Source organism: Podarcis filfolensis (assembly GCF_964270895.1).
Source record: "Podarcis filfolensis genome assembly, chromosome: 14".
NCBI classification, from domain to species: domain Eukaryota; kingdom Metazoa; phylum Chordata; class Lepidosauria; order Squamata; family Lacertidae; genus Podarcis; species Podarcis filfolensis.
The window spans coordinates 27,137,879-27,164,880 of NC_139616.1; the positions used below are offsets into that span (position 1 = coordinate 27,137,879).

The 27,002-nt window shown below is 46.6% G+C and overlaps 1 protein-coding gene across 1 annotated transcript in view; it reads right to left on the minus strand.

The window, feature by feature from the left end:
* Positions 1-27,002, minus strand: part of RASGRF1 (Ras protein specific guanine nucleotide releasing factor 1) — a 66,364-nt gene that overhangs the window by 36,341 nt on the left and 3,021 nt on the right. Inside the window, exons 2-5 of the mRNA XM_083586273.1 lie at positions 17,234-17,340; positions 13,844-13,991; positions 6,267-6,359; positions 1,836-2,089 (exon numbers count right to left, since the gene is read on the minus strand). Coding sequence (XP_083442399.1) covers positions 1,836-2,089; positions 6,267-6,359; positions 13,844-13,991; positions 17,234-17,340 — 602 coding nt within the window. The remainder of the gene's footprint in view (positions 1-1,835; positions 2,090-6,266; positions 6,360-13,843; positions 13,992-17,233; positions 17,341-27,002) is intronic.

Here is a 27,002-nt window from a genome sequence, read left to right on the forward strand (position 1 = left end):
TGGAGGAAAGGGTTAATGGAGCTTGGGGCCAGATGAGGCAGAAAATGATCCAGGCACTAGGAGGGAGGCTGCTCTCTTGATGAGGTGGTCCAGCCTGCCAGGCCAGAATCCCTTCCCTGGTTCCTTCCTCATGGGCTACTGCAGGGCAGGATCTGGCCATCCCAGTTCCAGCAGTGGAGGAGGCCCCTGGCGGTGCATTTGCACAGCCCCTTGCTATGCCTATCTGAAGGCTCCATTAGTGTCTAATAGGATGGTGAGGAGCTTGTGAAGCCTGCCTACTGCTGAATGCCAGGCTTGGCATCTACCCCTGCTAGGAATGATCTAATGCACCAGTAGCTATAACAACAGAAACAGTCTGGGAGGGGGAGCGCTGAGCAACAGGCCAGGTGATTTCAGCTGCGAGCAAAAACAGGAGCTGCTGGTGCCTGGATTTGGGATGCAGCGAGAGCTCAGTCCTGGCAGAATTTAGCCCAGGGCTCCATTTGTTCTAATTCACCAGAGCTGGAAGCTAATTTGGCCTGTGCCCTCCTTTCTGTGGAAACAAAGCCCACCCTGTAGGGAGTATTTCTAGAAAGTGCCGTGTGTGTGTGTATGTGTGTGTGTGTGTGTGTGTGTGTTAGAGAGAGCACAAGTCCTGACTGACACACCTGCACTTTCTCTCCAGGTGCACCTTTAGAGGGGGCTGCATTCAGCCAGAAATGTGGCAGTTGCTGCATGAACAACTTGGCTGCCTGGCAGGTTCCTTGCAAGTCACTGCTGGAAGGTGGCGAAGGATCCTGCACTTGGGACATCTCCCTTTCCTGACTGTGGGGCTGGCAAGTTTGCCCACTGGCCTACACACACTGTCCAGTGCTTGCATAACTTATGACATGGGGTGGGGGGAAACATGAGAGCCAGGAATGATGTAGTGGTTAGAGGGTTGGACTAGGCTTCGAATCTGCACTCAGCCCGCCTAACCTACCTCACAAGGTTGTTGTGGGGACAAAATGGGGAGGAAGAGAGCCATGTATGCCACCTTGAGCTCTTTGGAAGAAAGGTGGGATATAAATGGATAAATAAATGCATTTTATTTATTTTTTACATCTGCGGTCCTCCAAATGTAGTTAGACTCCAAATTCAAGCAGTCCCAGAAACCCGCATGGCCAATGGACAAAGATGATGATGATGAGAGTTGTAGTCCGGAAAATTCTTGAGGACCAGAGACACATTCTCTGCTCCTGCCATTTTTTAAAGCCTTTCATGTGTTCAAGCATATTATGTCTACTAGATCAGCCTGGTGATTTGTTACTTGCTAATTTGCTGGCAAGACCCAGAACTTCATCCTGTCACCTCTACTTGACTCAATTTTTCAGGCTCCCTCCCTGACCGGTGGGGGGTGGGGAGAATCAGTTCTGCTAGAAGAATCTCCTCTACATTTTCTGTGGTGAAGTCAGACACAAAGAATTAATTCAGCTTCCTGCATTTCATGGTTCAATAGCCTCTCACTGGCTGGTTTCCAGCTCTTAAATAAGAAACAGTTTTTGTTGTCCTAGAGTTTTTAGCAACAGGCTCCCCAAAGCCCTTTTTTGTTATGCTTGCAAAAGTAAAACAAAACACACTAAATCTGGTTATAAGCCACCAAGCAGACTTTTTAAAAAGTTGAAAGGCAGGGTATAAATCTAACACACCCAAGCAAAACAAATAACTGTGGGGCTATTAGCTTCTGTTGTTGTTGTTGTTGTTGTTGTTGTTGTTGTTGTTGTTGTTGTTGTTGTTGTTGTTGTTGTTGTTTTAAACCCTGGAATACCAAGTTGCTTTCCTTGAGCCAGATATAGCCAGAAGTGGCCCCTACTCACCTGTTCAAGAAGATGCTGCTGACATCGTCGTGGGTGATAGGGGGCTTCTTGGAGCTGGCAGCCATCCTCAGTGGGCGCAGGAAGTTGTTGACCAGGATGTGCAGCTGCTGAACATACTCTGCCTCAGCTTCCAGCATGCTGAAGACCACCTGGTTCCTCTTCCGCATGCTGTCCGCATGAGGTGAGCGGATGTAGTCTTGGATGATGGTCTTCCATTTCCTCCTGCACAACCAGCCTCGTAAAAAGCTCTGGACCTGATAAAAGACAAGAAGTTTCATAAGGTGATCACACAAAGCAACAGGGATAAGTACTAGGTGACCATTTGGCATGGAGCTTTCAAATTGGCACAAGGAAGATCCCAGCAAGATTTCATCACACCCATCCCAGCTCTGCAAAGAGATTCATCAGTCTCATTTTGTAGGGGCTGGAACAGATCTATCGGTCCCTTCTGTATTTATAAAGCTTCAATTATTTCCCTGAAATTAGATAGTGCCCTTCACTGACTGCTCCTCTGTTTATTATTATATGGTGTATTTAATATCTATGTGCACACAGGTACCTATTAAAACACAGAATTGCAGGGCATTAATCTATTTTGGATTCAGAATGTGTTCCAGTGGCTGGTGGTTCCTATGAAACAAAAGAGTGCCTCTGAGCATGCATGAGGTCACTTCCCTTCTCTGCTGGGAAACCCACAACCAGACCCTATATAAATCTTGGTGGAAACAGAAACACTTCTGGATCGGTGCATAAAGCTCAGGCAGATTGCCCCCAGGGCCTTGGATTTTGGAAGTGTAACTATTGTATATATACTCTATGTTTGCACTTGTACCAAGCATGCCAATCCCACTCTCAGGAAAGGCTTTGATATGTCTCTAAGCACCGTCACACACTGGCACCAAAGGGTATATACACAGAAACATTTGCTACAGATAACGCAATACATAAATAAGAGCAGATTGAAACACCAATTACAACACATTAATACTCCTTTCAAGCCCAGTATTGTTGACTCTCACTGGCAGTGGCTCTCTGGAGAGTCCAGCAGGGCTTCCCATCCCTAACTACCTGGGCCTTTTAACTAGAGTGGCCACTGAGGATTGAACCTGGGACTTTCTGCATGCAAAGCAGGTTCTATATGCCCTTCCCTGAACTGCAGGCCACATTGGCCTGGTATTCTGTTCTGTGGGAACTTGAGGCACACGGGGGAAGGAGATGGTATCTGGTGAAGTCAAGGCAAGGCAGGCAGAGGCTGGCCAAAATAGCCGGATGCAAGTCATAGGATGCAAAATCAGATCAAGCCCGTGAAGATTGGTCAGAAGCTCTGTCACAGAAGGCAGATAAAATCAGGACCTCGGACAGCTCCAAATGAGCATTGCTAGTTGCGGATCCCCTACTTAGCGAACTGTCAGAACATAAGGAGAGCCTGGCCCATCTAGTCCAGCATCCTATTCTCACAACAGTCAACCAGATGCCCAATGGAAAACCTGCAAGTGGGACTGGAGCACAAGAGCACTCTCCTCTCTTATGGTTTCCAGCAACGGGCATTCAGAAGCACTGCTGCCCCCAACAGGGAGCTAAACCCAATGGAAGTCTTCTATAGGCTGACAAGGTCTGTAATGTGCCTTGTTCCACCTTGGTTCCCTACCAGGTTTTGCCATCTTTGATTTCTGCAAGGCTGAGAAGACAGACGTTTGGCACAGGGAACTCATCCTCTGAGCCCAAGGATGGTTTTACGGCTGTGCCCACCCTGTTGAGAGGGCCCCAATTCAGTACCAGGAGTTCTCCCAGTACCAGGGGTTCTCTCATGAGAAAGGAGTCATAGCCTCATCCTCATCGAGTCTTTCATCTGGGTACCAAAAGTTTCCAGGATTGGGTTGGCTGCTGTTAGCCTTCACCTGGGCTTATAAGAGGAGACCTATTTGCTCCCCACTCCCAGAAACCTCCCCACACATCATGGAGAGGTGGCAGTCTGCACTAGGTCTCACCAACCGTGTGGGCAGGTATAGGGGGCCCTGAAGCAGCCCAGAAACTACAGCCTCTTAATGAGCTCCAAGTGACGCCTTTGTGTTTCCTAAGCTCAATGAAGAAACGGCAGGGTGATTCCCCCGCTCCCCTGCTTGGAATCTCCTGGGTGACAGGCAGCATGAAACGCTGCAGGTCCTACGACGTAAATCAATGCAAGATTTCCATCTGAGAGGCGAGGGAGGTTTCTGTGTGGGTGAACCTCCAACTGCAAGGAAAGGGCAAGGATGAAGAAACAAACTGAAGCCTGGAGATTCTTTAGCGAGAATCCAAGAAGCACCAGAGCCTGCCAGATATAAGCAGCCAGGGTTCCTTCTGTAGGAATTCATCTCCCACCATCTCCCACCCAGCCCCCCGTGTTGCTTTAATATCAACCTGAAGCTGCTGGAAGAGATCGTCTGGGGAGCTGGAGAGCAGGATCACCATCAGTATGTAGATGACATCCACTCAGATCTCCACCCACCCACCCCGTCCTCTTTTCCATCATAAGACAAGGAGGCACTTGTGATCTGGAGGTTGTGTTGGACTGCATCCTTTTCCCTACAGACAAGGCAAATGTTGGGGGCAGTTGAAGCCTAACGCAGGAATGGGCAGCCAGCTTGCTCTGGATAGAGTAGCACCCCTTCCCTCCCTCCGAAAGTTCAGGTTCACAGCCTGACAGTGCTGCAGGCAAAAGTGCCTTGGCACACGTGTGGGGCCTTCTTGGCTCCAATATCCCCTCCCTTGGGAAGGTCCTTTCTTCTCCACCTCTAAAAGAATAGTGAAAAGGCAAAGGGCCATAGCTCAGTGGTACACCATCTGCCTTGCAAGCAGAAGGTTCCAGGTTCAATCCCCACGGGCATCTCTAGCTAGAGTTGGAAGAAACTCCTACCTGAAATCCTGGGGAGCCGCTGCCAGTCAGTGTAGCCAATATTGATCAAAATGGACCAATGGTTCTGATTTGGTATAAGGCAGCTTCCTGTGTTCCTATGTGGCCCTTTTGCAGCCAGCACTACTGTTATCTGGCCCAGTAAACTGAGTCCTTTTGCTGCTCTGTTTTAGTGAGCAATGTTGTCTAAACGTATAACAAGTCAGTGTTTTATTTTCCTTGTTTGATTTTATTGCTTTTACTTGTCTTTTTCTGCAAGCTGCTTTAGGGACTCTTTGCAGAGCCAAAAGTGGCATTAAAACATCAATTTAAGCAAACAAACATTTTGTATCTGCTTCCTGGCCAATCTCCCTCAACTAATCCATAGCAAAGGTCATCCGCCATGGTCTATGGGAAATATGGTGTGCATAAGAGCCCAGGGAAACTGTAGGAGTCCAAAGTGAAGGCCCTCCCTCCATGAGCACCCTTGAAATGGTTCACTGGGAAGTCTCCTTTTATAGATGGAGATTGCAGAGTAGTCCAGTGATTAGCCACCCTGCATCTTGTGAACCAGGAGATCTGAGGAGAGGATGAGTTTATTTTCAAAATTCACTGGATGATTATTTTTTATTTTTTCGCAAAGTCCACAAAGCAGCATTCAGTCACATTTTCAATACAATAAAGTAATATTATAAGGATAAAAACACAGCAGCCAAAACAATACACAAAGCAGTAACTAATTTCTGGGTGCAGAGTTGGTGCAGACTGAAGAGTGGACTCAATAAAAGAGCCTTTATTAATCTCTGAAAAGCCAAATATGATCACACAGGGGGAAGGTGGGCCTCCCAAGTGCCACAACCTCAAAGTCCCTTTCTTACCTCCCCACTAACTGTGCTTCATTTTACTGGAATGTGGAGCAGGGTCTTACCAGCAGATGTCGAAGGAGAAGCAAGACCACTCAGAGGCATTAAGGATCAGAGACCCAAACTATTTAGAAGCCAATGCAGATGGGGGGGCGATCCTTCTTTCCAGCCAGGAGCTGTGCACTTTTATTTGTCCCCACCACCCACCAATGTTTTTTGTGGGAGAGCTGGTGGAGAGATCTGGGGGTATCTGGCCTGCAGTGGCTGTGATCTCCTGGGCAATGACTTCCTGGGCACCTATTTCCACCCCTCAGGAATATCCTCACATTTGTATGTCAATATCACTGTGACAAAGACATCACCTGGGACCTTCCTACCACACAGAGAAGCACAGAACACAACAGCACACAGAGACATTGACTTCCCCATTCTCTGGCACCATCCAGCTGTTGCAGACCACAAGCACCAGCCTAGCCAGAAAGTTTGCTCTCCTTCCTGGAGGTTAATGGCATTGCAAAGCACAGAAGAAGACACTTTATCACCACCTACTGGCTATAATAAAGCTCTTGCTCCTCAATTATGACAGATGTTTTGGACTCCAAATTCCACCAGCCTGTGCTGGCTGAGGCTGATGGGAGTCCAAAACATCTGGAAGGCTGGAGCAGAGACCAAGCTCTCTAAAACACCAGAGCCTACCTTCTTGATCTTCTTGATGTCACTGTCATCGTCGTTGGGTGCATTGGTCTGATTGGACTGGATGCGCTCATTGTCTTTGAGTAAGGCTGCAATCTGGGAGCAGAAAGTAAACAGAGAAGTAAAGGTGAAAGGACTGACATGGTAACAAGCCAGCTTCAGTCAGGGGGCCCATCATGATGAAGGCGCTCAGCCAGCAAGAGATGCACTTTTAGCAAGATGTACGGAACTCCCTGGAATTCCATGGGGGAGCTTCCATCAGAGACTTATTTCGATTTGGGCATTTCTATGCCACCCAATCAACTCTGTCCTCTGGGCGGCTCATGAAATAAAATCAATGAAATTCAAATGAAACAGTACTAAAAACAATCAATATTTACAAGCATTGCCAGCACAATTAACAAACAGCAGCGTAAAAGCACCCAACAGCATAAACTCAGTAAAACACCCCCCCCAAAAAAAAGAATAAGGAAAAAGAGTTATAAGAAATAAAAACATAGGATTTTAAAAGAGTAAAGTCTTCACCTGGTGTCAAAAGGAATGCCTAACATAGGCACCAATTGAGCCTTCTCAGAAAGTATTCCATAAGCTGGAGGAACACCACTAAAAAGGCCCTTTCCCTGGTAGGCAATAATAAACTCATATAGTCCTTTGCCATTTTCTTCCATATTATTGCAGGAGGCACACACAAAGTATTTGATTTTTTTTACCAAACCACTTGATGTTAATATAGGGTGAATTCCACAAAACTTATCTGATGAAGAGCCCTGTGCAACTCAAAAGCTTACATCAGGCACAGGCAAACTCGGCCCTCCAGATGTTTTGGGACTACAACTCCCATCATCCCTGACCACTGGTCCTTGTAGCTAGGGATGAAGGGAGTTGTAGTCCCAAAACGGCTGGAGGGCCGAGTTTGCCTATGGCTGGCTTACATCCTCTTATATCAGTTGGTCCAGTATAAGATATCACTTCAATGAAATGGTTTGAATGAGATCGCCAAAGGCCAGTACTCAGGTCAATGTGTGGGGGATCAAAGGTGGGGTCCCCTAATACAAGTTCCAGTAGGGATGGTTGCACCTTCCCTTTGCTTTTCCAGGCTGAACACACACACACACACACACACACACACACACACACACACACACACCCCTTCACCCATTCCCCACAAGGTGACTTGGCTTCAGGGGTATTGTCAAGGTTTGGCTCCAGGGGCTCAAACTCCCCATTCCATCTTTTCCGTCGGGCCCCAACTCCCCTGCCCTCCTCTCCCTTTTAAAGCGTTTAGAACATATTTTAAAAACTTTGATCTCAGGGTGGCAGGATGTGCTTCCAATCCAAACACAATGCCACAGGCCAGCTCAGAGGGTGGATGACAGAAGTCCCCCTAGCAATGCCTTTTGCAAGATGCACAGCCACCCTGGAAGGAAAGAATAAATAGAATTGTAGAGTTGGAAGGAACCCAAAGCACCCTGTGGTCCAACTCCTTGCAATGCAGGGAAGGAAGGGAGGGAGGGAGGGAGGGAGGGAGGGAGGAAGGAAGGAAGGAAGGAAGGAAGGAAGGAGGCCCCTGCCTCCACTTTTTGAAAGCTACAGATGGGGACCAGGGGGAGGACACTGGCCCTGGAGGGGAAGGGGGTTGACAGCACAGTGGTGGTCATGTGTGTCTGTGATGGTGTTGAAGATTAGTGGCTAAGTGCCTCCCAGTCACTCTCTTGCAGCCTATATTGCTTTGTAGGGTTATTGTGAGGGGAATAACGTGCCCCCTGCTTGGTTTTCAGGCTTGCCCATCCTGCTATGAGGGCTTTGATCTGGTCCTAAGAGGAGGCAGGACCTGTCTGACATGGCACAACCCACCAGCCTCCTTCCCCACCTGCCTTGTGACCTGCTGCCTCAGCTCTTCACTTTTTGACTGAGAAGATGGCAATACCTGTGCCAGGTAGCCAGGCCTCCTGCCCTTGTACTTTCAGTTGACACAGCCAAATCCCTCCTGTTCAGGGCTGTCTCTTAGGGACTGGGGCAAGGAGCTGATAGCATTCTCAGTATTATTTCATATAAATGTTTTTGTTTTTTTAAAGGGTGGTTACTTTACGAAGGCAAATTTGGAATTGTGTTGCTTGGAAGCTGAATCACCATCAGTTAGGTAAAGGAAAACACATGCGTTGGTGATGTAGATGTAAAATTGTGACTTACTCTGAATTAATTAGCCTAGTGTATAAATATCATTTTTTCCCCTAATCTGATTAATGTCTTTCTGTGTTCATGCTTCTGTAGCCCAAACCGCACCACCCACGCAAAAGAGAAAGGTATTGGCAGACTCAGAGTAACCCTGAGATTTGCAAATGCTCTGGAAAATCTCTAGAGAGAAAAAACAAGAGAAAGAAGGATCCAGAATAACTCAACAACATGGAATGTTGAGCCACTGGAAGGAAAAAAGGGGGGATGGAATGGAGTTATTCGGAAAGGACAGGAGGAAGAGGCATCTGACCTCCAGTCATGGATCATCCTGGGAATTGTAGGTTGTTATTGGTGCTGACCTCACAAGGTGACCATTCCAGGCACCCTTAATCAACCACCGTTCCCAGGATCCTTCAAACTATCAAAGTGGTATACTAGTGCTTTAAAGGTATGGTGTGTGGATAGCAAGAAGTACAGAGCGGACCATTCTGTTGTCAGAAGGTGTTATTTCCTGATTCAGACTGAGAAGCTGTTTCTCAATGCATCAGTGGATGGCAGCGAAAGCAGTCCTTGAAAACCACAGGAAAACTCCAAGGTTTTAATGCAGCTGAGATTGGGCATAGTATCCCACCTTCCGAAAAAGTCCAAAAGATAGCAGCAGAGCCAAGAGCTTCCTGATCTTTGACCCTTTCTAACTCAGTTCTTACTTAGAATGAAACATTTAAAAGTTGGCCCAGATAATGCCAACCCCAAAGCTAAAACAGTCGAACCTCAATGGACAATCCAGTCCAGCATCCTGTTCTCACAGTGGACAACCAGGTGTTTGTAGGACACCCACAAGCAGGATCCAAGCCCAAGAGCCTTCTCCCATCCTGTGGTTTCTGGAAATACTTTCTTTGATCTGTCCCAAATCTTCTAGCATTCAGCTTCATTGGGTGTGCACAGGTTGTGAGAGAGAGAGAATTCCCCCCCCCCCTACTTTCTAGCTTACTACAGCTCTGCAATGTGGTCTGTCATAATACTGCAGGTCAGAGTCAGGGCTGAGGTTGGTTTGGATTCCCAGGAAAACATTCCCAATATCCATAAAGGTCAATCAGCTTGAATTGTCCACCTCAGACAACCTCCTGGGCCAGACTGATCAGGCAGTTGCACCCAGAAGCCTCATGCTTCCTTATCTTGCATCCGTTAACTGGTTGCACATTTTCAAATGTTCAAAAATGGGATGCATAAGCAAACACAGGTTGCACTTGAAGTACAACTGAAGTCAGAAGGGAGGCTCCTTGTCTTGGATGCTCCCTGTTGCTTTTTCAACCCCTCGGCCTCTTAGCTGAGGTCATGCCCCGGCAGCTCACCAGAACAATGTTTTGGTGCAAACACTCCTTGTATGAACTGAAAGACGGAGATGTAAAATGTCTATTTCCATGCAAAGAAAACTCCTAAACAAATCAAATTCAAGCATGCAAATGAACTGGGAAGCGTAGAAGCAAGATTGGTTCTGGGGTAGTGACATCACAACAACAACAAATCAGAGATGCACGAAAGCATTGTCCCTTCGAAGCTGATGCCATTCAGTTTAACATCCTGAGGTTGCCCCTAGCAACGAGATACAGAGCAGCCTCCATTAGAGCCCTGGTATTTTTAAACATCACACCCCCTCTTTTTAAGTGTCATGCCGCATGCCGCATATGGGTGCTCTGGGCAGCAAAACAGGGAAAGGGGGCAGGTGGGTGTGAGGATCCTGAGTTATGCAGGAGGCTTGCTTATTTTTAAAAGGCCGCCCCCGCTCCACTCCCAGAGATCAGGGTAGTGGTGGAGTTGAGGGGCTAGAGAGAAAGTAGGGACCTCTTCCTAGGCCTAAAAGGGGGTGGGGTGTCCACTGAATACCTCCTAGGAGACTTCTGCCTGGCAATGCAACCCCTCTCTGTCCCACTCTTCAGGCAGCATATAAACACACACCTAAAGGCAGATGCCTTCCCACAAAGAATTCTGGGAACTCTAGTTTACACCTCACAGAACTCAGCACTCTAAGCAGACTACAGTTCCCATGATCCTTTGGGGTGTGATGTGTTTCAAATGTACAGTGTGCATGCCTTGGGGGAGAGAGTTTTTGTTCCATTTTCAAACTATTATAATTCATGTGCAGGAACACAGAAGACATAAAAGGCTCAGTACTCAGTCCCATTAATCTGAATAGGGGGGAGAAGGAGTGCAAGCAAAATGCAGGTGTTCATGGGGAAAGAACTGGGCTCAGAGAATGTGTACATCTGGCGCACCCCTGAGCCCAACATGGTCTCTTCCCCCCCCCCCAGCATGTCCTTCAAACTGTGGCCCTGTGGCAAGTCCTCTTCTTCGCGGGAGGTTTCTATACAGAGGTTGAATAGCCACCTGTCAGGGATTCTTTAGCTGTGATTCCTGCCTCGCAGGGGTTGGACTAAATGACCCTTGGGGTCCTTTCCAACTCTACAATTCTATTATTCTAAGTAGCTGAGAGGAAGGGTGGGATTCAGTCTGTTCTGCTCTGAAGGAGCAGGTGTGTAGCCTTGTGGATTCATTACTGTCACTTAAGGCTCAAGTGATTTCAAGTGGCACAAAATGCCCTCTGTCAGTTTTGGCTGGTGGCCCTGCTACACCCCTGTCTGGAGAGGGATAGCCTAACTTCTGTTACTAATAATAATATTTTTTTCATTTGTACCCTTCCCTGGGTTGCCCAATCCACTCTGGGCAGCTTCCTACACATATTAAAACATAATAAAAAATCAAACATTAAAAACTTCCCAATACAGAGCTGCCTTCAGATGTCTCCCAAGTAAAATATTTTTTTTATTTCCTTGACATTTGACGGGAGGGTGATCCACAGGGCGGGTGCCACTACCAAGAAGGCCCTCTGCCTTGTTCTCCGTAACTCCACTTCTCGCAGTGAGGGAACTGCCAGGGGGCCCTCGGAGCTGGACTTCCGGGTCCAGGCTCAATGATGGAGGTGGAGACACTCCTGTTTTCAATGCTCTGGCAATTGCTCAGCTAGATTACTGCAATGCTTTATATGTGGGACTGCCATTGAAAATGGTTGGGAAACTGTGGCTGATGCTGAATTCCGCGGCCAGGTTGCTCACGGGTGCAAGAGGTTCTGAGCACATTACGCCAATCCTGGCCTAACTGCACTGGCTACCAATTAGTTTCTGGGCCCAATTCAAAGTGCTGATTTTGACAAATAAAGCCTTATGTAGCTCAAGACCCCCATACTTCAAAGACCACCTCTTCCCACATGAACCAACCCAGACTCTGAATTCCCCACATGAGGCCCTTCCCCATGTGCCCACTCCAAGGAAGGGGCAGAGGACAGCAACACAAGAACAGGCCTTGTCAGTGGTGGCTCCCTGCTTGTGGAATGCTCTCCCCAGCGAGCCATGCCGGGCGCTATCACTGTGTTTTTAGTCCCCCAAAGTCTTAGGGTCTTGATTTTCTGCTTATCTTTTCATGGGTTGGAAAAGGATCTGCTCTTGTATCTATCTATATTACTTGTGTATTTTAAGTTGCTTTATCCTTGTTTCTAATGTTCATTTTTGCAAGTCAGTTTGAATTTCACTTTTGAGGGGAAAGAAGCAGCAACAAATAAACAATAATAAATAATCACAGCTGGTGGACCTTGTCCTTTCAGTGAAAATCTTGTCCCCATAAACCTACCAGCCAAACCACTGACTTTAACGCAGTGTGCAATTTATTCATAATTAGGCATTATCAAACAGATCATATTCAGAACAAAATGGACTCACTTCTGATATTAGCCATGCTAATAGCTGAAATGACTCCTCTGCAAGCAGGGAGAGTTCCTGGCTGGTCTGCTGATAAATCTTTTACACAGCAGAAAGAGCTGCTTTTCCCTTTCAAAATCCAGTAAGCAAAATTTGCACATTAAAGGAAAATGTCATTTGATCTGCGCTTCAAAGGGTAGTGGGGTGTTGTTGAGGGGAACAGCAGAAAGTACAACACTAAGACTTTAAGCTCAGAGGCAGACTAATTATGCACCAACATATTGATAGTTCTTGGGTTACTTGTTGCTCGATTTTTTTAAACTATACAATGAACAGCTTTGACCCATAACATTCATGCCCATGGCAAGGTCTGCTACTGCTGGAAGAAACCAAGTTTTCAGATTAGGGGTCTTCCAGGCATCCCTTCTAAAATCTGTTGAACACCATAACTTGCCCAACCGACAGTATCCTACTCAACCCCCTTCCAGATGAATATTGCTGTGCTTCGGGTATTAATGTCTCCTGCACAGCCAGCACTAAGTAACTGGTGGAACTTCAAGCAGTCTCTTGTCAAAGGGTAAACACTCCAGCCCGGAGACTTGGTTTTCAAAACACCATTCAGACACAGGTTTTTCCATTGCAGAAGCAAGACACAGGTTCAGTCCCTGCCTGTGCATGTGTGAATCTGGTTCCCATGGCATTTTCACCTGGGATGCTACAAATCACTTCACCTCTAGAACATGCCATCTTTCTGATGGCTTTCCTTTGCATTACGGTTGCGGTTATTTATTAAATTGCTTAACAATTCACCTCTCTCAAAACAGCCCAAAGTGACTTACAGAAATATTTAAAAAATTAAACTAGATAAAGTTTGAAACCAAAGAAATAGCAACAATGAATCCACATTCTTGTATTCATTTAAAAAACCCTGAACAACTTAGGTCCAGGGTACCTTAGGCATCATCTGAATATATCTATTCCAGCTCGGTCACGAGATTATTTGCAGGAGTGTCATTATTCATTCCCAGAGTTGGTGATGCTCATTTGACAGCAATAGAAACCAAGTCATTGGCCCAGTCCTGTCAGACTCTGTGGAGATTCAACAGGCACCTTCTGTGCCAACCTTTAAATGTCTGCTGAAAAATTTCAATTACACCAGGCCTATTCAGGCAATTAAGAGTCCTGCAAAATGGGTTACTGATCTTTGTTTTAAACTTCCTTGTTTTTAACCTTTTATGCTTTTATGGTATGGTTTTATCTTATTTTTGCTGTTGTGAAACACTTTCATATTATTATTTTTTTGTAAAAAGCGATATAGATACATTTTTTAATAACTAAATAAATAAATAAATAAATAAATACTGCTACAGAAATGCAAACAGGCCATAAACATAGTAAAATCAAAATAGGCAAAGTATACAGTTCGCCTAAAACCAAATTGGAAGTCAGAGAGCAGCAAAAACAGCCCATCGTGTGCCATCAAATACCCCAAAGGGCAGGAAATGCAGATGGGGTCCTTCAAATTGCTGGCAAAAAAAAACAAACCTGCTGAGAGGAAGGGGGCACATTTCTCCTGGCATGATGCATGTCTGAATGCAGCCACAAGGACCAACCACACAGGCTCCTTTGCCCTTTGCATAATCAGCATGTTTTTACCTCAGATTTCAGGCGCTCAGTCTCTATTTCTCCATCTTCAATTTGTTGCCTGAGTTGCTTGGCAACTGTTTTCTCCGTTTCCACAATCTGAAGTAAATGGAGGTACTTCTGCATTAAAGCTTCATGCTCTGTAGCAAGAGTCCTATAACTGTTATATAGACAGAGTTGTTAAGACATTTCCTCCCCTTCCATTGCTTTTCCTGCCTGCTCTGCATCTCACACCCACCCCACCCACCAGGCTGGGCACTCATGACCACCAACAACAATGGAAAACTTGGGGGATCAGGTCCATGTGCTGCCCTAAATGCTGACATTGGGGCGGATCTTGTTACTCATGGTGGCTTCCTCAAGCCGTGTCTGCTGCCAACACAATTAGAAAATCCTATGGGGGGAGAGAGAGAGAGAGAGAGAGCCGACCCAACAAGCCATCAAGTGATAACTGCATTCATCATGGGGGGAAGGGAATGGCACGACTCTGCTGATACAGTTCAGAGCATGAACATTCCCTGCCACTGCTTGGCTTGAATTTGATCGCTCTGATTGATCCTTCCCATCAAGCTCCAGCCATTCTTTTTATCCAAACACTTTAGAACAGCCATTTCCCAACTTAGTGCCCTCCGGAAATCTTGGTCTACAACTCCCATCATAGGTGCCAACTCCCTGGGGCCCTGGGTGACCGAGCACCCACAAAATTCCCCATGAAGGTGCCCGGCACCCACAAATTTCAGTGCCAATATCGTGCATGCTGCATGGCACTCATGGCCCGGGCACCCACAGTCGTGGGCCAAGCCAGCACTACTGACTCCCATCAGCCTCAGCCAGAGCAGCTGCAAGAGCTGAGGCTGATGGGTGTTCAGGACCAGGAGACTGGGGAAGGCTGGCTTCCCATATTCAGCCTGTGAGTAATAACAGCGAAGAAGTGATTATCTGAAGATCAAGATTCCATGTCCAGTTCCCAAACTTGCACTCTGCCACTGTTACCCAGTGGGCCACATATAGAGGCCAACCCACATAACCCCAAAAGAGGCCCTGAGCACATGCCAAACTCAAACTATGCTCCTGCTGGCCACAGACACCAGGCATGTTTGCTGCTTGATCTGCCTTGCAGCCACATCAATTTTTAGCAGAAGACAGGGATCATGATTGATCTGGTTACACGCTGGAGCAATTGGACAGTGGTTTCTTCCACTGTGTGACCAGCTGTGATGCTTTCTTCATTTTCCATGCGCTCTGTGCCAGCTTTGGGTCACATGGATCAACCCTATGAGCCCACAAGGATCAGCAAGAGATTCTGCAAAATCTCTGGCAACCATTATGAAGATGAAACCCTGAAGACCTCAAAGACCTTTTCATTCCCATCAAGGAGGCAGATTCATGTCCTGCTATACCAGGCTTGGCTTACTGGCTTCAGTGGGACTGACCTGACACACTGAACCTGGTACTAAAGGACAGGTAAGGCTGCTATCCTATATCTACTAACATGGGAATATGTCCCATTGAAGTCAGTGTACCTTACCTCTGAGTAGACCTATATATGGGTTTGGACTGCAGGCGATTAGGAATGGCCAAGCTCCTTCCAAGCTGGCAGTGACTTTGGTTGGGAAACACAGGTAAAGCCGCATTGAACTCAGCATGGTTTATTTCTGAGTAAAGATGTCGAGGGCTGTACTGCCATTTAATCCCATTCTACGAGTTCTATGAATTCAAATATTCGTGGAAGGATCTGGCCCACGATATTTCACATGTGAGTTGGGTGGGGGAGCCGCCTCTTTGTTTCCCTGCTTGGTTAAAAGCAGCCTTTCCAGGAAAATAAATTGAATGTTAAAAGAAAGGGAATGGAATTAAAACGCAAATGTCAAGGATGAATTCTTATCTCTGGCTGTGGCAACTGGCAGCGTCCCAGGTGCAGAGGCAGAATTAAGAGTAGAGAAAAAAATATCTGATGCGACATCCTCTCCAACTCCTAAGTCTGCCCAGCTGCTGCCCAGCACATTTTGAGAAGGCCAGAGAGTGGGGGGGGGGGGGAACACCCTCCCTCAGCCTTCTGTCAGCAAGGCCACAAAGCATCCTCTGTGCTGCAAAAAGGCATCCCACCTTCCACTCCAGACAAAGCAAACTGATGCCTGGAAGTGTAGGTGTTCCCATTCCGCACGGCACACCTGCTTGTTTGAGGCTGTTTCTTGCAGTTCTATGGGCAACGGGGAAGGAGAGCAAGGACACTCCCTTAACACCCCGAGCCTTCTCCAGATCCCCCCCCCCCGCTTCCTGCTCCTACCTGGCACTGATTACACACACTGATGCTTATCTTTGCAACCAGGGCTTTGACAAGGCCTTGTCCTTGGGAGGCAGGCTGGGCACAGCTGGGAGGGGGCAGCTGATCTGGAGCCCAAGGACTGTGCTGCTCGCTGCCTCCTGTGCTTGTTGCCTGCAGCCACTGCCTGCTCCCCTCTTGCCTCCTTTTTTTCTCTCCCCCACATTCAGTGTGCTGGGGCTTCCCTGGGCTGCCTCCAGTCGCCTCAGGTGGCAGCAGAGGAGGAGGAGGAGGAGGGGGCTCCTGCCATTTTCTGCCTCAAGCAGCAAAATGTCTTGGGCCAGCCCTGTTTGCAACCATGAGATGTGGAACGCAAAACTCAAAACAAAAACCCAACAACAAATACTGAGGTTGTTAGGATGCTGAATTCTAGGCATGGAGCAAAATCCTGTGCTTCTTTAGAATTCCAGAGTCAGCCCAAGCATTGCTCATTGTCAACGTTTTCTCTGTAAGCAGCTCAGAGGGGCTGATTCCCTCGTATATGGTTTCTTCTATGCTATAATAATAAATTATTATTCTGTTTTATCGTGTTTTTAATATTATGTTGGGAGCCACCTAGAGTGGCTGGAAAAATACCAGTAAATATATTATATTACTACTAATACTAATACTACAGTACTACTACGACAGTGGTACCTCAGGTTAAGAACTTAATTCATTCTGGAGGTCTGTTCTTAACCTGAAACTGTTCTTAACCTGAAGCACCACTTTAGCTAATGGGGCCTCCCACTGCCGCCGTGCCACTGAAGCACGATTTATGTTCTCATCCTGAAGCAGAGTTCTTAACCCGGGGCAATATTTCTGGGTTAGGAGAGTCTGTAACCTGAAGCGTATGTAACCTGAAGCGTATGTAACCTGAGGTACCACTGTACTACTTAGAAGCCATTGCTCAGCAAGGGTGACCAGAAATAAGGCCTCTTACTGGCTCCCTCTCCCACTCTCTCTCCCCCAGCAGGATTAACATGGTCAGCGGCCTCTTGCACCTGACCTGACACATGCCAGCCCAGCCCTCCAGCCCAAGACACCTTGCCCCAGCAGGATTCATGTTCCACGGAGCCACTGAGAAAAGGAGGACTTACCTGGCATGGCTAATGGCTGCTACCCATTCATCACAGTCTTTAGCATCTTCTGTCCTCAGCTCCAGGGTTTTCTGGTTTTCATGGTTGAAGTTAACGGTGAAATAATGCTATAAAAACAAAGAGAAGAGCTATTACTCCTAAAGACAGCCAGCTGCATTCCACTGCAAGGTTGCCAAATATCACTAACTCATCCTGGCGTTGTTACACAGAAGACAAAGAAAGCAGAGGACTAACTCCAAAGGTTACAAATTTATTGTGGGGAAAGTCCATGGAAAGCATTTTCTAGCAGGCAAAAGCATGAAAGCCATGACAGATTAGATACGGCTTTGCAGCATTATTGGGCCAGTTGTTCTTGGTTTGTTGTTGCTGTTGTTGTTGTTGTTACCATCAATTTATTAATCAACTTCTGCTGGTAGGTAGTCTGCCCTGAAGGAGGGGAGAAAGCAGGTCGCAGCCACTCCCTCCTCGCTTTGCCAAGGGAAGAGGCCAGAGGGCCCCAGGAGAGACCGCCAGCCACTTCGAAACTACAGCAATGCCATTGCAGGGGGTTGATCTAGATGACCCTTCAGATCCCTTCCAACCCTATGATTCAATGTCTCTTCCTTCCTGGCTCATTTTCTGCAGTGCACCTGGCTGCTTTTTGTGGTCTGGCTTGCATGGGCTGGCTGTGGGGAAGGGGGCGGCAGTAGTGGGGACAGCAGATGTCGGCCCTGCCGTTTGGGACATGGGAACTCACCTAGATTTCCCCTCCAGAGGCACTATGATAAGCAAATGGTTTGGGGCAGCTACTTTCTATCCCCCACCACCACCTTCCTGTCTCTAAGAGGTGCCAATGCTGAATCTTTGCAGCAGGATCATGGACCAGCATTTGTGAGAGAGAAAGCAAGGGGCATGATGGACACATGCCCATGGAAGGCACCTGCCCCAGAACAGTCCCTTAGAATCCAGGCCACCCACCAGCCCTGGAAGCTCCCCCCGCCAGACTTTGCTGCATCTCAGATGCCAGGCTGACATGGACAGGAGCAGAATGGGGCTTGGCACAGAGGCTATTTTTAGCCTCCCTTGGCATTTACTGTATTTGTGTTAATTTTCATCAGGGCGGCTTCGAGCACCGCAAAAGAGTTTTCGCAGTTCATCTACTCTCCTTCCCTGCAGTCTCCTAGGAAACAAGGGATGTTCTCTAAGGCCAGAGACAGAACCGAGCAAGTTGGAAAATAAATAAGGAAATGCTGAGCGCCGTCCGTTCTGCCTCTGGCTTCCGCTCTTGCCAGGATGTCCTGGAATCCAAAATCCAACCACATGGCCCCACAAAACTGATGGCCTCCAAGCACAGACTAAAGCAAATGCTCCAGAGAGGGAAAGGGCGGCAGGAAGCTCAGTGGCAGAGCAGCTGCTAGGCATGCAGAAGGTCCCAGGTTCAATCTCCAGTGGCATCTCCAGGAAGGGCTGGGAAAGACTCTATCTGGAAACCTGGAGGGACATTGCTGCCAGTCAGTGTAGGGAACACTGCAGTAAATGGACCAGCATGAAGTATGAAGCAGATTCCTTTGCTCCTCTCTTACTCTAGCCAAGGGACGCATCCTCTTTTGGACAACCTTCTGTGGCCACATGCTGGAGGTGGGTCGGGCAAAGGTGGCAAAAAAGGGTCACAGCAATAGATGCAACTCTTTCCTATATATGGTTAACTACATTCCATCCAGCTCTCTCCTGTGGCTCCTAGAAGCTGCCAGCATGTGACAGCAACCACACCCAGGGAATGGTTTTGACTGGCCGGCTAAACCAGGTGAGGATAGCCAATGGGTCTCAAACCCTCGGTGAGTTAGAGACTTCCCCTATGTGCAAAGACAGGCTCTGGTGGATTGAGCGGATGAGACCAATAGGTGGTCCATCGGTCAAGAAGGCAGTTTTTGCACATGCTGTAGAGGGAAGTGAGGGGCAGTTGAGGCTCATCAACCTGGGAAGGTAGCCCATCTAGAAAAAGGAATATTCTGCTCCTAAACCTCTGCCGCCATGTGGAATATCCTCGGGAGAACAAAAGTCTAAGGAGTAAACCCTCCACAAATCCAGAGTAGAGTTCCTGGGTCAGCTGAATGGTGCCTTGTATGCCTCCTTCTAGGAATTCCTGCAGCCAAGCTGGTGCCAAACATGTTGCTTTCCTTTGGAGCACATCCGTGAGGCTGGTGTGTGTGTGTGGTATTATCATCTGGGTATCCCAGGACCTCAAATACACACTGCCTAGTCTTGCACCCCAGCCTTGGTGCTGCTAATGCAACCATGCACACCACATTGAGAGCCTTGGAAGATAAAACTGGTACACGAATAAAATTAATAATAACACATATAATAATCATTGTAATGGTGTCTAATGCACCCTGCCATTTCTTATCTCCATTTATTCTTTATTTTTTACACTATGTGCAAAAAGCAATGAGGAGAGAGTGCTAAGATATCAGAGCCGCATGATAATATGAAAGCATTTATGTGAGCTTAAACAAAAGCACAGCTAGATCACTCTTCTTCTCAATTCGGATTGAAGCTGGGTGTGGGGGAAATGCATCAAAACACAGCATTTTGTAAGAAACAACAGGATAGCTATTGTTATAGATTGGGGGGACCCCCCTAGACCCTAGAAATTAATAAATAGTAGGATTTTGATTATTTTAAAGTTGCCATATTTTGAAGAGCAAAAAAGAGGACGCTATAATGGCTCTCATTTTAAATACCCCTACTATATGTAGGCTATAGAAACTGTGATATATTGCTGATGGGGGCAGGAGAAGAGAAAAGGAAAGGAAAGCAAGTCTTCAACCACCAGTTATGTCGATGTCTCATCCAGAAAGTATAGCCAAAGACATTTCTGCTAATTAAAAAAAATCCACCTGGGCAGAAATTTAACCCTGAAAAAGAGGATATGTCCTAGAAAAAGAGGACACATGGCAACTCTAGTTATTTGGAGTATTGAAGCAAAGATTGGAGGCCCATGGAAAAATACAGGCTAAGTTTAATTCCAAGCAAGTGCCACACCTGGGATAGAGGCGTTAACATGACAAAACGTGTTGATGGTCCATCTAAGAGGAATCCTGGGCCTGGGCAGAGAGAGATTGCCATGGTGATAGGGTACATGTTTGAGGTTACAGGGTGGGAGTGTTTTTAGCAAGGTGTGCTGGGAAGAAGAAGGGAGAACAAAGACCAGGATCCATCTTGGGTAGGCTGGCTGAAGGCTGGCTGGGAGAGATGACTTTGACTCCAGTGCTGCACTGCTGTGGGGAACAAGCCCCTCTTGAAATGACCATGTTGTAAGAGATGGGCTCCCCCTGTGCAGACTTAAGGTGCAAATATGTGAATAAATCATATTTCTTAAAGCTACAACAGTCTCCACTGTGTTTCCTTTCTCCAAAGAAACACAGAACCTGGGTGAGTGCCTGGAACCCCCTAGAATCTTGCTACTGCTCAGCAGAGAATGGGGCGGCACCTAACTTTTGTAACAATATGGATTGTGGCCCACACTGTGTGTACCCTGCTTCCCAAGCCAATGGTGGGAGCACACTTGATGTAGTGTAGACAGGAGGGTGTGAACTGCTTCTTTGCCCCCACCAGCTTCTGTGTCTAGCTGAAAAGCAGCCTCTGAGGCTGCACCCAAGAGCAGGGAGGGAGGCAGCGCAATCTTGTCTACCATTGCAATTCTGCTCAAAAACTAAACACATTATTCAGCTGCAAGGGACAGTGGTTCCTCTATGCCCCACCCCCCGCCAAAGGGAGAAATGCAACAGTGCAAAGACAGTTTTGAACTCCTCAACAGCAGAAAGGGAACAGTTTGAATAACCCCTCCTGCCTCTTCTTCCACCACTCAGCTTGGTAGCCTCCTGAGACTGCAGCAGGTTAAAAAGAAAACAAACAGAACCCCCCCACACACACACACCAATATCTGATGTAGAACTCTGCAGCATGTCTCATATGTCATGACAATGATGGAGGAGTTCAGTAGAAGAGTGGCAGAGAACGCCTGACCCTCTTCATCTCAATGGCTCTTCTGCTGTTGACCTCACCTGGTGCAACTCTCCAACAGCAGAGTTCTTTGGATCCCCCACACAATGCTTCTTCAAGGATATGTTGCGATGCACGATTTCCACAGCAACCTCAACGCATTCCAGGCCAGGCTGAGCTAGGGCTTCTCTCATCTAAATATAGCTGCTGTAGTCCTGATTCTTCTAAGGGCATCGACATCTCTCCTCCTCCTGAGCAGATGTGCTATTGGGCCACATCCTGGCAAAAGGTTCCAGGAGGTCCTCCTTGTCTTTCTCTTTAAACTGCCCTGTTTAAAAGGCCTAAAGACACAAGGCAGGTGCTACACAACAGGGCACACCACATCACCTTTCGACACAAAACCAAATAGGCATCACTGACAGCAAAGGGCCCCAGCAAGGGAACCTCATCACAGCACTGCTGCCTCCTGGCCTCTTCTGCCCAGCAACCAGAGTCCCATCCAGTGTTGGAACTTTTCCATGGCCCACAGCATCCTCCCCTTTCACCCCCTTGCATGAGAAGAATCTAACTCTAAACTGTTGTGATGCAAAATCAAACAAATGGTTAATTGATTCTGGATGTTCTTCATATATGAGTTATGATGAAGATTTATTTGGCAGCATTGACCATGCAAACCTGTCAGCGGATTCAAATTGCATATGGTGAAACCATAAAGAGATGTGGTATAGGTCCAGGAACCTTAAACTGCAAACTTAGCAATCAATTGAAAGAAAATCACATGCATCAAATCCTATACAGTGGTACCTCGGGTTAAGAACTTAATTCATTCCGGAGGTCCATTCTTAACCTGAATCTGTTCTTAACCTGAAGCACCACTTTAGCTAATGGGGCCTCCCGCTGCTGCCGCACCGCTGGAGCACGATTTCTGTTCTCATCCTGAAGCAAAGTTCTTAACCCGAGGTACTATTTCTGGATTAGCGGAGTCTGTAACCTGAAGCATCTGTAACCCGAGGTACCACTTTATGTCCCACAACTGAACTGCAATGCAAGGAGCTTGCAACAGGGATGAAGGTAAACCAAAATGCACCAGTCACAACCAAGTGCATAAGCTGTATCACTAAGAAGAGTGTTAAAGTTTATTTCCCTCCATTTACTGAAGCACCAGACTGCAAGATGTAGTATGCACTGAGGTGTATGGCCCACTTAATGTTCCCTCCCTAGGGAAGTATAAATACATACTAATTTTTCTGGATGATTTCTCAAGGTATTGCAATGTGTACTTTCTAAAGGAGAAAAGTGAAACTGTACAGTTCAGAAAACACATCACCACGGTGAGCAATAAGCTTCAGAGGAAACCCACAACTTTGGTCAGTGACAGTGAAGGTGAGTTTACCTCGAGCCACATGAAATCTCTTGTGGATGAAGAGGGGATTACACACAAGTGGGGAGTGTTTTACACACCCTTCAACAAAGCTCAGTCACTGAGAGAAAGTTTAGGTCTCTTATGGAGATGACAAAGTGCATGCCGAGTGACCCTGGCCTTCCCAAACAAATGTGGGGAGATGTGGTAGCCCCTGCAATATATCTCCACAACAGATTGCCAACCAAGAGAAGTACATGTACAGCTTTAGAAATTTGACATGGAAGAGTGCCAAGTATGTCACACAAACATGTATCTGGCAGTACAGGCAGTGAACATTTTAGGTGTGTCCAACTGACACGTGATCGCAGACGTGCGGGTCCTTTTGGACCCGGAAGAGGGCAGAACGGGGGATGAAATGCTTATTTGCGCCACCAACACACATGGGGGGGGGGAACGAATGGACCCCCCCCGTGTGAAATGGCCACCACTTGTATTGCTATGCCTTTGTACTCAAGGAGAATAGACACAAGTTAGACTCCAGATCAGGACAGACAATTATGATTGGATATGCTACTGGAGCAAAGGTGACAAAGCAATTGACTTGAATACTGGAAAGGTCAGCACAAGACATGTGGTTCATTTTGATGAACACAGGACAGCTGCCAAGAGAGGAACTGCGATATATTTTTTTGAGAGGTCAGAAGAAGAAATAAGAGCCCTCCTGAACTTTCCTGAATTGACATATCTGCTTTCTACTGTCACATCACCTAGCACAAATGATGAACAGGAAGGAGAAGCCGAGGAGCAGATTACAGGTAGCAGGAGAGGAGACTGATGAGAAGAGGTCTGTACTGGAGGGTGATGAGGAGACTGATGTGGTTTCACAGCCATATGTCAGACACTCTTCAAGACCCAACAAAAGTATCCCATCTCCAGGATTGTTCTACACCACAAGGTCATTGGCACAACCCTGAGAACCTTCCACTTGGGGGTTGAGCAGGTGCCAACATATGTGGAGGGACGCTGCATAAGAGGAGATTGATGCGCTGCACCAGAACAAGACCTGGGCCCTCACCAAGCTGCCTCCCAGGAAGAAGGCAACTGGAAGCAAGTGGGTGTTCAAGGTAAAGCAGGGTGCAGAAGAGGAAGTTGAGCACTACAAAGCAAGACTTGTGGCTAAAGGTTACTTGCAAAAGTTTGGAGAGAACTATGATGAAACTTGTGCACCTGCAGTGAGATATTCCAGTATTACACTGCTTTCAGGCACAGCAACTTCTTAACAAATAGAGGCAAAACACATAGACATTGAAACCGTGTTTTTGCATAGAGAAACCTCAGGGTAGAAGAGGCCAAAGGTTTTAACAAACCAAAGGAAGTGCATCTAGTATGCAAACTTCAGAAGGAGTTTTATGGTGTGAAACAAGCTGCTAGAGCATGGAATGAGAAACTGCACAGCATTTCCCCACAGCTAGGGTACACACAAAGTCACACAGACAAGTGCTTGCACACCAAATGCAAAAATGGACAATTTTCTTACGTGTTGGCATTTGAAGATGACTTGATCATTGCAACTGAAAATGACCAAGACTACCCAAAAGTTGTGAAAGACCTAAGCAAAGGAGCAGAACAACTCAGAAATGTTTCTTCCTACTTGAGTGTTTAAACAGAAAGAGAAGGATCTTATCTTCTAAGTCAAAAGCAAAAAGTTATTGAATTGCTTGACAGCTTAGGGCTGCAAGAAGCTATGGAAGTAGCCACACCAATGGTTACTGACTTTCTAAAGAGCCCAGATGAATCTGAACTCTTGCCAGACAACAACCAGTACAGGTCAGCAATTGGAAAACTTTTTGTACCTGACCACAACTTCCAGACCTGACATAGCAAATTCAGTGGAAATCCTGAGTAGTTAGGTCTCTCACTGAGAAGGATGAGACTGCTGTGAAAGGGGTTGTCAGATAATTACAGGGAACCATGAACTATAAACTTAAACTGCCAGCAGACAGCAATCCAAACTACTAGGTTATGTGAATGCTGACTGAGCTGGAGAAGTGAAATTTCTTTCTTCATTCTCTTCCATCTTGTAAAGCTGACCAAGCAACACATATGGGCTTGATCACGTCAAGCCCAGACCACGTGTTCATAAATGTTTTTCCGTATTTTGTAAATTCAAGACTTTCTACCTGTGTTCTTTTTGCTGCCACATGGAATAATGCATGAATCTGACCTTTGGAGTTTTTAAGTAAAGCATTTCAATTTACTTACGTTGTGGTCTGTTCACTGCAAGAGAGGCAGTGGACTGAACAGGATATTTAAAAGGTCTAACAGTCTATTATTCCCATGCTTCATTGTGCTGCATGATTCTGTGTATTTATACTCTGCTGGGGGCTCTCTCTTGCTGGAGTGTGTGTTAAACCCCATGCTTTGAATCTAAGGATCCAGCCAATTATTTTATTAATTAACCCACATGGGGTGATATTAATTATTATTTTCCACCCTAGAGATATTCCACTTGTAGTTTCCTTGATAAGAATCTGACAGGTGAGCCTGCCTATTGACACCTTGGCTCTCTCCCTGGCAGTTCAGTAGTAATATTGGTGTTTTGTCTGGACATGATGGGGTGATAGGAAAATGTTTAACTGATCATATAACCTGTCTGTATCAAATTAGAACACCACCCTGAAAATCTCCCCAATTCAAGTAGAAGGGAACATCTAGTTCCAAAAGCTGCCACTAGAGAAGGAAAACATTTTTTCTTCTTCTTTAGTTATCTGAAGATTTCACTTCCACCCAGGTTTCAGAGTTGAAATGCCCTGACCAAAGTCAGAGGCCTTCGATCTTCACTATGCTCCTTGTTGAGAAATAAAACACATTGCTACTTGGAGATTAAGTTTGCAATTCCTGGGCCAAGGCCAGGGTGATTAATCCTTTTGTGCAGGAGACCCAGCCATGAACTAGCTCTACAAATGTCAAAATGGGCTCAATTATAAATCAAAGGGGACTCATTTAGTTGTAGCTGAATGAAACAAATTCCCAATGTGTTGTTGGTTTGGTCTGAAGCAGAAAAATATATCCCATACCTGCTGGTTTGGGAAGGGCTGCTGTCTGCAACAAGCTCCTCCTTCCTCAGATATGTGAAGCCTTGGAAGGTGCCTTCTACAGAGTCCTGACCCTCGGCCTATTGAGCTCTGTATACTGACTAGCAACAATGGCTCTCCAGGGTTTCAGGTAGTGGTGAGTCTTTCTCAGCCATGCCTTGAGATGCCATTGGGGACTGAACCTGGGACTTCATGCACACAAAGCAGATGCTCTACCACTGAGCTACAGCCCTTCTGCAAGTGGACGGATAAGTCAGTACATATGTAAGGAGACATGGGTGAAGACAGAAATGGCCAGCTGGTTTACCAGCCCATACATCAATGCCAAATGGGCTCTTGGTCAGTCCCACCAAAAAGTTTTTAAAAATCTGCTTGCAATTTGTGAAATAAAGAAAGTTAATGTCAACATTGTTGAGGGATAAGTGTGGCAGCAGTGGTTTAGCAAGGCTGATAAGTCCATATGGGAAAAGGTTTGGTGGTAGAGCATCTGCTTTGCATGTAGAAGGTCCCAGGTTCATTCCCTGGAATCTCCAGGTAGCACTGGGAAAGATTCCTGCTTCAGGTACTGGGGAACCACTGCCAGTCAGCGTTGACCACACTGAGCAAAATGGACCAATAGTCTGATTCAGTATAAAGCAGCTTCCTATGTTCTGCATCCAAAGAGAGAGAGCGATCAGGCCATTATCTATAGTACTTGCTAGCAGTTGGCCAATCAAATACCTAACAACTAGGGGGGGGGGGTTGGAGAGAAAACCTGCTGAGAGGCCAAAGTTATAAATGGGATGTCCACAAAAATCCCTAAATCAAGATAAGAGACCATACTTTCCTTGGCATGCTGACATCACAGACACACAGTGGTTTCTCACTGGCAGCAGGGGCAGAACTAATTTGACCACTCATGCACCTGCCACATGAGGGAAGCAAGTTTTGTATGGGACACCAGGGAAGCCATGTGCAAACTGGGGCAAGCTCCTTACTCTTCTTTCCAGGTCAACCACCTCCCATCTGCAATGTGCTGATGGGGCACATTGTCTTCCTCCACTGTTACTTACAAACAGGTCCCAGACAGGTTCTCATCCTGGCCCTGCTCAGAACCAAAACTCATTCGCTTTAATAGTTTGGCAATGTCCTGTGACTTCAGATCATTGTCAGGATCAAAACGAGGACCCACCTTGCAGGGCTATTGTGACTATTATTAAGATAACGTACAGACAATGAACACTCCCAAAGCACTAAACAAATGCTGGCATTGCTATTTATTTTGTGTGAAGGAAGAATGCATGGCACCCAAGATGCCCTAAGGATTCTGAGGAAGGTGTGCCAAAGA